Source organism: Saccostrea echinata, unplaced genomic scaffold, assembly GCF_033153115.1.
Source record: "Saccostrea echinata isolate AGI-Se365-2 ecotype Australia unplaced genomic scaffold, CSIRO_AGI_Sech_v1 ptg000009l, whole genome shotgun sequence".
Taxonomy (NCBI): domain Eukaryota; kingdom Metazoa; phylum Mollusca; class Bivalvia; order Ostreida; family Ostreidae; genus Saccostrea; species Saccostrea echinata.
Window position 1 is genome coordinate 9,043,709 of NW_026889758.1, and position 10,696 is coordinate 9,054,404.

General features: G+C 33.8%; 1 protein-coding gene across 2 annotated transcripts; it reads right to left on the bottom strand.

The window, feature by feature from the left end:
- Positions 1-363: 363 nt before the first annotated feature.
- On the bottom strand, positions 364-7,384 carry LOC133181737 (RNA-binding protein MEX3B-like). 2 transcript variants are annotated; one of them, XM_061316312.1, is made up of 2 exons: positions 6,998-7,384; positions 364-4,998 (listed from the first exon to the last, which is right to left on the bottom strand). In XM_061316312.1, the coding sequence occupies exons 1-2, from the start codon at positions 7,260-7,262 to the stop codon at positions 3,647-3,649; spliced, it is 1,617 nt and encodes a 538-aa protein (XP_061172296.1). In that variant the 5' UTR covers positions 7,263-7,384; the 3' UTR covers positions 364-3,646. The 2 variants fall into 2 exon arrangements, with proteins under 2 accessions (XP_061172296.1, XP_061172297.1); XM_061316313.1 differs by lacking the exon at positions 6,998-7,384 and adding an exon at positions 5,318-5,529.
- Between the last annotated feature and the right edge of the window lie 3,312 nt (positions 7,385-10,696).

Below are 10,696 nucleotides of genomic sequence, written 5' to 3' on the forward strand. Positions count from 1 at the left end.
TGTGTTTTTATCCCCTCGCCAATGCTCGGGGATAAAAAGCACACAACTCGGATAAAAATCATATCCAACTACAAATCATGGGAGATCCTATATACGACTAACTATCCGTTTCCATTTTGTATCCATTATTGATGCCAACACTCAAATTCAGGATGTTTCTCTGATGTATTCAACAATTTTTTGGGGGGCAAATCAATCTGTCTACATAAAACATTTTCAATGATTTTGTAAAGTGTATCACACTGACTCTTATACTTTCCATATCCGTATGTTCCAGCAGTGGTTTCCTCTGGTTTCCATTCATCTCGAAAACCTGATCATACTTCTATAACCTTTAAAATATTCACTAAAAAGAAACACTAGTATTAGTAAGATTTTTATTTGCAGAAAAATAAAACTTGACATTTTATAATTTCACCAAATATAATTTTGGTGGGCCTCTACTGGAGACCTAGATAAAATAAAAAATATCTTTATACTTTTTTGTCGAACGGTTGCATCAATAATCAAAAACTGACATACAATATATTGGTAAATAATAATAAAATACAAAACACTATCTAAACATGGAGCTCTGTACAGTGACACTATAGTCCAAGCTTCAGAATATATTACTCTCAAAATCACAACAAGGTTACAAGGATTTTTTACATAAGTTATTTTGTAGTCTATATAATACTGCAATAATTTGTTCACTACTTAAATACACACTTTGATTCCAATAAAAAGCTAATCCGGAGGGATTATTTGATACATTTACACTGTAATTATTACAAAGGCCCTTAAAAATAAATCATTAAATTTATACTATATATTTGTTACAGAATATAATTTGTCAATAATAAACAAATTTCATTCTTCTAAATACTACAGGAATGGTCTTTGCAATTACATAACCCTGACCTAGGTCCAAACTGACCTTGACCTGAGGTCAATAAAAATAAACCATTCAATGCCATTCTTTTAAATATATAATAAAATATTATCAGCTACTTCAATGGTCATTGTAAAATCTCTTTTGACAACTGGGTAAAATAGAATTTAAAAAACAATCAAGTGGGCCTAAACTGAAAAACAGCATATTGTTAACACTGAAGATGATTACATATGAATAATGGAAATTGCATAATTTATATTTTTCTCTGTACCAATGAAAGGAACATTACGTTTTTGTGTGCGCTCAATAAACAATATAATTCAGATCTCCTGGTATACACAAGTGCATCAATACCATTACATACTTGTATTACGTACAAACATGGATACATTTCTGCATATAAAATAATTTGTAGTAGGTTACTCTCTCTCATAGATATTGATTGGATTGTATATAAAAATAAAAGGCAAGAATCATCTAATTGCAAATCTAAAATGGTGAATATACTTGCTTTTTGACATTATGAATCATATAAATTAAAAAATTGTGAGATACTAAAATGAGCATAAAAAGTTTCCAATGAATGATTATAAAATGATTGACTAGCACTGGGAATAGGTACAAGTAATATCTTTGGTTATTAAGTTTGTCGATTTCTGGCTTGGTTTGAATTTTTTGAAATATATCTGAACTTGTAAGTAGCATTTGAGCATAAGTGTGTGTCATGATCCAGTACCCTGTTTTCCCTAGCCAAATTAAAATTTAAAGTCTTTTTTACCTCTATATATATATATATATATATATATATATATATATATATATATATATATATATATATATATATGGAATCGGTAACAATTTCATTTCTTTCACTCCCCAATTTCTAACCCACAAATTCAAATTTTCCTAGTAGAAGCATTGGACCAGTCTCTATAGTTAGCATCAACAAAATAAACAATCTCTAGGAAACTAACGCTAAACATATAAAGAAATTGCAACAAAGAAAAAAATCTGTAGCAAGTGGGACCATTCTCATAAAAACCCAAAGGCATACAAATGTAACCTTGCATTTTCTCAGCATAAACTTTTATGTTCCAAGCAACACTTTAGCAGTTCCATGGAAATAAAATTGGCAAACTTAAAACAGAGCACCAAATAGGCATATTTGTATAAAATATCAATAACATACATGCAGTTTGATGACTGCACGACAACACAACCTAGAAGTTGGATATGATGTTTACAACAAAATTATTCTATATAGTATACATAACAAAAATCTTGTAACTGATATGGCAGGCAGATCTAAATACATGAAGATGGTTGACTTAGGATTACAGTTTGATTACATTTATTGCACAGCTGGATTCTTGATTATGCTTTGATAATATTCAAGATAAATGCTTTCAATAACTAAAAATGATTTTCTTAGAAGACTAAATAAATCATGATGATGAGATAGTTATTTCTTTTTCCTGTGCAAAAGTGAATTTTTGGCAAACTGATTAAAACCAAGGAGTAAATATGTAGTTTAAACGTGTTGAGAAATGCAGCTTATTTTGTAGACAGAGGGAAAAAAAGCCACATGCTTAGGATACATATACCATAATGGAAGCTGTATAGTCAATATCACATAGAATACAGTCATATATATATAAAAATATATTTCAATGGGAACATATTGTAAATTTATGCACACTAGATACACATGTAGAAAAATACTCCAAGGACTTGGGAGTTTGTGTCCAAGTTTGATCTTGACCAGCAATCATTCTTATATACTCAACAGAAAAGCATAAAATACACAATACATATATAAGATACATTATATATAGTGTTGACATCAATGGACAGCAAATCTCACAAACAACTCAACAACAAAAAAATTCTGGATTGGTGCTGTTGAAAAATAAACTATTTTCTCAAATTTCATTGCATATATATATCAAGAGGAAATAATTCACAGCAAGTTCTGCTTATGTGCATGAAATGAAAATATAAACATTTTATAATTACCATTTTATAAGTTGCAATGAACACATGATATATTATCTAACTCCGTACAAAAATAATGGGGAATTTATCCATGAGAATGTTTAGGGACACACTATTGCATTCATTGGTTCACTCAGAAACAAAGGTGGCAATGTTGACTGGTGTACATTAAATATCCAACTTAATCAAAAAAAAAAGTATAAAAAATTGACAATTGTAAAGCTACATTTCTTGGCTATTTTTTTCCTATATATTCAGGCTCTCTCATAAAACAACCAATACTATAGTTAACAATGAGACAATGGAATATAAAAATAAATTCTTTTGCAAATAAAAAAAATTAAACTACTGTGCTTACTTAATAATAGATATAATAACTAATTAAGGCTAGAAAAATAATAACAGTATTTGAAGCCTGTTGTTCATTTGGTCCACATCACTGCTGGAATCAACATGGCTGACTTTGGCTGCTTTTTGTGAGGTATGCCTAGAATAGCTTTCCAGTCTGCCAAATCAACGTCAGGCGTTCAAAGGAAATAGAGTAAATAGGTGGGTGCCTCACTGAAGGGGGATAAAGTCCATATCTGCATTGCATAGCACTGCCTGTGTTTTTTTTCTCTTTGAAATTTAACCATAAAAGAACCTCACTGACTAAAAAAATCCATGACAACATAATCTCAAATATAACAAACAAAATGGAAATTTGTTAAGGTTCTTCGATAATTTGTTCTTTGGATTTTCTAAAGATGATTGTTTTTGTGTTTCACCAAATTATTATGAAAATATGCGCATTGCCTGAGAAATGGTTTGGCTGCAGACTGGACAGCTCCTCTCGCTGACTGGTTTTTCCACGATCAGATTTGCACATTCCATGCAGAAAAGATTATGCCCACATGGAACAAGAGCAGCCACAATTTCACTATCTGAACACATTAAGCACTGACGGCGTGGGCGACCATTTACCATGGGAACCTGCACAGGAATGGAGACACCTCCTGACGTTTTCACATGGGAGGCTGTGGTAATAGCAGGTGATAAACTGGTGACCAGCCCCATATCCATCACGGAGGTATGCGGAAAATTTGAGCCCTGGGTCCCGTTTAATGATGACTTGAGCAGGCCTGTGTTTCCTGGTATACCTTCCAGGAGGTTAAGTGGTGGAGATGGGGGATTGCTGCTTGAATTCCCATTGGATGAACTGTTGGGCGAATCAGTGATAGAAGGAGACATCTGACGTGGAGTGCTGTTTCCAAGGCTACTTGGGCCCTGATGAGGGTTGCCAGCACTGGTGGTGAAGACGCTTGTTACCAGATTGGAGTTATCCACATCAGACCACATGGAGTGGGAGGGGATAAATGGGTCGAAGGAGGGGGATCCCCCTATTCCCTCGTCGTTGTCAAAACTTCCAAAACAGTTGAAGGTTCCAATCATATTTCCCAAAGTAAAATCATTGATCTTAGGTCCATTGACTGAGGGAAAATTGAAAATATTGGTGTCGCCATTGTGGAGAGCATTTCCATTCTGGACCGTGTGAAAATTATTCAGAGCATTCAGTCCATTATGGGCCTTGCCAAAACCAAACATGTCTGAATTTCCATGCAATTCATGAAAACCTGAGTCTATGCCATTGCTTTGAAAATCATCCTCATTCTGCCCATCAATAACTCCTCCAGTACGGATGGCAATGTGACTCTCTATTTCCATTTTGGCCTTTTCTACATTTTCTGGTAGTCCTGTGACTTCAAAAACAGGTTCCTTGTCACGACTGGGTGTTACAATGTATGTGTGTGTCTGCTGTTGAATCCGTTTGATGGTGGCTCCTTTTGGTCCAACAACGAGTCCCACAACACGATATGGCACACGTACCTGGATTGTCACCTGGCCAGGTGTGCTTGGGCTGGGTGGACCGTTTGGGCCTGCGGTGGTTATAGATGATGAACTTGACACACTGCTGTTTCTGCGTGATGCTCTGATCTGACTGAAGTGTTCAGCTGCTGACAAAATTTCTCGTTTTGCCATGCCTACATCTTCCTTCCGTCCTGTCACGACAAATACTGGCTCCTCCCCTCGGACTGGAGTTTTAATGTATGTGTTGGTCTTGGCTCTAAGGGCTTTGATCTTGCATCCTATGGAGAGAAATACAAAATTAATGTCTACCATGTATGATTCTCTAGTTGATGTTAAGAATGACAAAGATTCACATATTCAGTAAAAAAATCAATAACATACAAAATGTTACTAGATTCCTAACTCTATTATTAGAGTTAGAATGCATTTGACAATAATTGAATATGAAACTGGACAATTTACTCTGGAATGCCAAATAAAATTGATTTAGAACAATAAATAAACAAGCTATTCTGCCTGGTTTGAAAGGTGTATTGGCAGCAAGTATAAACCAGACCTCACACCTGAAGCCCAATAAAACAATGGATACATTGTAACCTGGTAACTTCATCCCTGTGTTAGTCTGCCATTTACCCTGGGAGCTCTGGCTCCAATTACTTTGTGTGCAGAAAATATGTGCCACAAGTCCTTCGTTGTTTACAAGGGATGGGAAAGAACCAGATGTTGGTTACATAACATGCACAAGGCTACAGAGTCTAAGGTGAAAATTCAACTTGTAAATCAAGGGCAACTTTCTTTCATCTGTACTGACTGTGAAATGTGTGTAAAAATGTTTTCTGTCTGTACAGAATAAATTCCAGAGCTTGTTTTAATGCTTAAGCAGAATTCCTTATCTTCACACAGACTTTTGCATCATGTAGCTCTCTTCTATGAAAGTTCAGTCCCCTAATCACAAATCAAATGATTCATCCTATGTCTGCTTGAAATTAAGTCATTTATTCACCCATCTTTACACTGACCTTTTGCCAATCTGTTTCTTGAATAAGTCCCAATATTAACATTCACACAAAAGAGCTCTGAACCTATTGCCTGTTTAAACTAACCTAATTTTGTACTCAGTCACAGCAACACACAGGGAACCTTATCTTATCACAGAGACAGGAAATCCCTTAACATTTTCAAGTTTTTTTTTACAGACACCCTAGAACTGCTAAAATGCTATTTTGAAAACTTTATCTTGTTTATCTAATGATGATAAAAAAAAAGTTTTTGATGAATGAAACCCATTTTTTCCAGCTTAGTCAAAAGTCAAATAATCACATTAAAAAACTGTTCTAATTTTAAAATTGAGTGCATGTGTAACAATTACTGATCTACATACTTCTGAATCTCAATTGTTACAAGAGGTTTCAGGAAATACTTATTGCATGTCCTGCTTCTAGCAGGCTCTTGATCAAGTATATACAAGAGAATATTCTTGACCCTGAGAATTTTACCAGAACAGGAAAACCGGGAGTTGGCCACTTCGAATGAACACAACATCCGAGTAATTAACAAATTGCTGTTCTTATTGACAGATAGTCTCCCCATATAAACTGTATCCTGCCATGAACTTAATGTTTAAATATCTATTCATTATCATCTGCAATGCTACTTCCAATATCATTACTACACCATGACATTCCATTAATGAACTTGTGTAGTTTCATAAATGTTTAATTACAATGACTCAATCATCAGGAGTTACTTGACAAGATTTGAAACTTTAACTTCTAAAATCCGTACTTAGATGACAAAAAAATATGTTGTGCCATTTTTTTTATGTATATGCGAGATTATTTACAACGTTGAAATTTAAAGAAACTTTATTACTTATAAAATGTAATATATAAATATATGTACACATAGGTACTACTGATTGATTTTTCTGTGTCTTTATTCCACTGCTACATTATGTACAATCACTTCTTTTCCTTTCGGATATCGAATTTCAAATCTTATCACCACGTGCTTGCCAATATTTTCTTTGTTCATTGTTATTTCATGCGACATGTCAGCTGCTAAAAATAGCGTTTTTCTCAGCAAAATTTCGAGAAATCTATATTTAACCTTTATTAATCATTATAAATGACAAGTAATTGTGTAAATTTACAGTATATTTAGTACACGTGCAAATGAAATATATCGCGCGGCAATCAGGCGTGACCGATAAACAATGACTTCCTCGTGGTCGCATGTTTAGCCTATACGAATGTATGAAATTCACAACAAACTCACCTTGTCTTCCAACAATTTCAGCTACATGTTCCGAGCTCGGTACGGGTACACATTCCGTCATGTTAGCACTACGTTTCCTCGCTGTTTCAGAGTCCATGGTTGATGATGCGAGATTTGGAACTTCTTCATCACCATTCATCCGCAGAACTGAGAGCTCAAACGCAAGTTGCAGTGCACGATGGTCTTCAGGAATTTGGTTTGCATTCACCTCCGAAAACATATTAGCTGGCATCTTTGTGGACGTCTGGTTGATTATGCCAAGCATGTGGACTGTTTCGTTTCATAAATATTCTTCGTTGTTTTGTGGAATCTTTGTCCGCTACAGTTTAAAGCGCGCACTTTTACCTTTATGACTCGATTCTTCACCGCACAAAGCAATATGTCCCATTGACGTCATTTTCCCCAAGATTCCGCCAAGATCGCCATCTATGCGAATCGCTGATTGGCTAATTTCAATTTATGGGCGGAGTTTCCCGTTTGACCTCACAATACAATAACAAAGCAAGAGCAAGAGCGCGTTAAGACTAACGACGGATTAACAAGGGTGATCAAGATTGCCGAAGTTGATTTCAATGATTCATTCCACTAATATAAATCGATATTTTTTTCAGAATAATGATTTCTTTCAAAAACTGCCCAAATTGACTTTTTTTTGTATTATGAACTACGACTCTATGGATATCTTTATTATTTAAGTAAGAAATTAATAGAAATGTCCGCAAAAAATGCATTGATTTTGAAAGAAATGAAGAATATAGTAACTAGAATATAATAACTAGATAAAGGTGAATAATTGAAAATCTAAACAAATTAAATTGTCTTTTTCATATTATCGATGTTTTACACCGAGAGAGAGGTTAGTTCTCTTGTGTACAAATAAGTATTACTTGAATAATTTATGTGTTTCTACAGCAGATGCAATTTTCTAAGTCCCTTGTCTGCTTTTGAATGAAACATGATGGCAATTGCCTTTCATGGTATAATTAAATTAATATGCATAGGATCATTTTAACAGCTAACAAAAAGCTTTATGTAGCTTTACATTACAAAATTAGACATCCGATATACACACGCAATGCTTGTTCTAGCAAAGAAAAAAGGATTGTGGTTTTATTTATTTACTACATGTACATATAGACACAGAAAGGTAAAAAAAAAAAGTAGTTGTTGGTTACAATTCACAACTTTTCAAAATAAGTAACATCCATATACATGGAGGCAGTGTAAAAAAGTTTGATGTGATATGTGGTGTTCTTATAATTTAACATATCACAAATATGATCTGTCATTTTACATTGAAGCACGAAATGAATAAAAATAATTAATTGTCGAATTCCCGAATTCCTGGATTAAAAGGTGTAAATTGGTTGTAATTATCCAATAGTTTTATATAACAATTAAGACAGACTGAAACCTCTTGGAGGGAAATCGCACCCAACGAAACAGGTGTTACTTATTTAGTCTAGCAAGAAAGAAAATTACCCTTAAATGGCATCATTTTTACCTCGGTAATTGCAAGTACATTTGGCTCCGTAAATACTAGTAATCCGTGAAAAAAAAATAGGTAACGGCCATCGCTGGTACATGAAGAAGTTTCCGAGACTCCCCCCCCCCCCCCCCAAAGTGCCATAACAAACACCTACACCCAGACAATAAAAGATGATAATGAAAGCTAACGTTTATAGAAGTTTCGTGTATTAACTTAATGATAATATATATCACACATGTTTCTTAAGAATGCATTGCCGCCTTTCAAACCAAGTGCACACTGCAAGTAAAATTTAATAGAATTATTATAAAATTTTAATAAAATTAGATATTAAGGAAAAAATTATCAGAATAACGATAAATAAACTTTATAAAAAGTTAATAATTATTTAAGTGCTAATAAAATTTCTTTTTTTTTTTTTTTTAAATTCAACAGTTTTTCGAGGTAACCCCCCCCCCCCCCCCTTTCCGCGATGGATATACTTGGGCGATCAAATAACATGAACACTGGCTACATATTTTTAAGATGTTATTACTTTAAAATTATTTTGAGAGAGAAGGGGGCGGGGTGGGGGTGGGGTCGAATTGAAAAAAATAAAAAAAACTTCCATATTTTGAAGCATTCAAGAAATCCATGCACGAAAACAAGTGGCAACTTATGACGCATTCATTTTCTGTTAACGCGTGGAATAATTCATTAAGAATAATTTAGTGAAGGGAAAACGATGATTTTTTTTTTTTTTTTTTTTTTTTTTTTGGTAAAGGTGTGTTTCTTATCAGATTGAGTTTGCTTCTTTCTTGGAACATTTGTAAATATTTTATCTGTTTTTGAGCGCCATCTCTCACGCTCTCAGCTGCTGGTCGTAAGAACCCTTCTTAAAATAAAGCATCATCACATCATAAAAGATTTTATCGCGGACTTGTTTTTTTATGGCTTGTATCATTCCATGATCGATAAGTTTATATCTTAAATACTTTGTGGAAATTTATTTAATTAGTCTGGAAAAGTTTGTACATTGATCTTAAGAGGTTTAAGGATTCGTCGTTAAAAATCAAGAAATTCAAGAATCATTTGGTAGAACATCATCAAATTCCAAATGACACAACCTGAAAAGGCTGTTTGAAAGTTACGATCAAAAACAAGATATAAGTATCCAAAATTGAAGATATAAACTCCTATGGAGGAAAGGATGGACAAGTAATGTTTCTCTTAGTATCTTTTATTTTTTTCTTTTGCCTTTTATTGTGTGTGTGTGTGTGTGTGCTGGGGAGGGAGGGGATAAAAACCCACTCCAGAACTTCAGTGGCTACAAAATAAAGGATGGATGACATGGCCAACCAATCATAACATGCAAATCAATTCCCAGTCAAACTCAGAGTCCATTTATCGATAACGGAAACAAAAATCAGAGAACAAAATCGAAAATATGAATATATCACTTTCGAATTCGAACTGCCCTCTTGGAATGTCAGTCATTTGTCCAAGCAATTGAACATGTATCCTATGTGCCCTTTCATACCTGAATTTCAAACTTCACATTATTTTTGTTCCTGCAAAATCTCCAATTAATCAAAATAATACTAACTTTGAAGAGAAACTTCGCCAACAGTTCCACAGAAGCAATACTTGGTTTTACGATTCAGAGACTTGTACATGGCAAATGAGAATTCAATGCTTAAAATATTTTTTCTTCTTCTTAGATCTTCTATTTTTTTTTTTATTTAAACAAAATTCTATTGTGTAAGTATCAAAAAGTTTTATACTCGCAACTGAGTTGTTTAAATACTGTATAAAATGTTTCCGATTTATCGATGACTATTATACCAGCCTGTTGACTGGTAAACATAATCATCTTAGAAAGGGCAATAATTATGACAAAACCTCGTCGATAAAGTAATTAACGATGGAATCCTGTAAAAATGAGCTAAAGGATCGAAGCGGTTAAATTTGTGGATCTACATGTTTAATGGCCTTGATTTTAATTTACAGCTCTTGAAATCAATCCACATGCTTTAAAAAAAATCACGGCTGTGATTTTAATTAAGGGATTCTGTATAGTAAGGCTTTAGATTGGAATTTCGTGTTATTGATTAGGAAAATGACAAATTAGTTGCATTCATTCTAAATGACGAGTTAGCGATCCCTGTTTGCTAAGTGAAGCCAGGGGGAATATTTTAATTTAATATCTAGCTAATATCAGACCATAGCGC

What these genes read in the sequence shown, in the direction of transcription:
- LOC133181737 (XM_061316312.1), bottom strand. Translation starts at nt 7,262, where the DNA reads ATGCTTGGCATAATCAACCAGACGTCCACAAAGATGCCAGCTAATATG. An exon ending in TGAAATTGTTGGAAGACAAG is followed by an intron (nt 4,999 to 6,997) that starts GTGAGTTTGTTG and finishes TTCTCTCCATAG; the next exon opens with GATGCAAGATCAAAGCCCTT.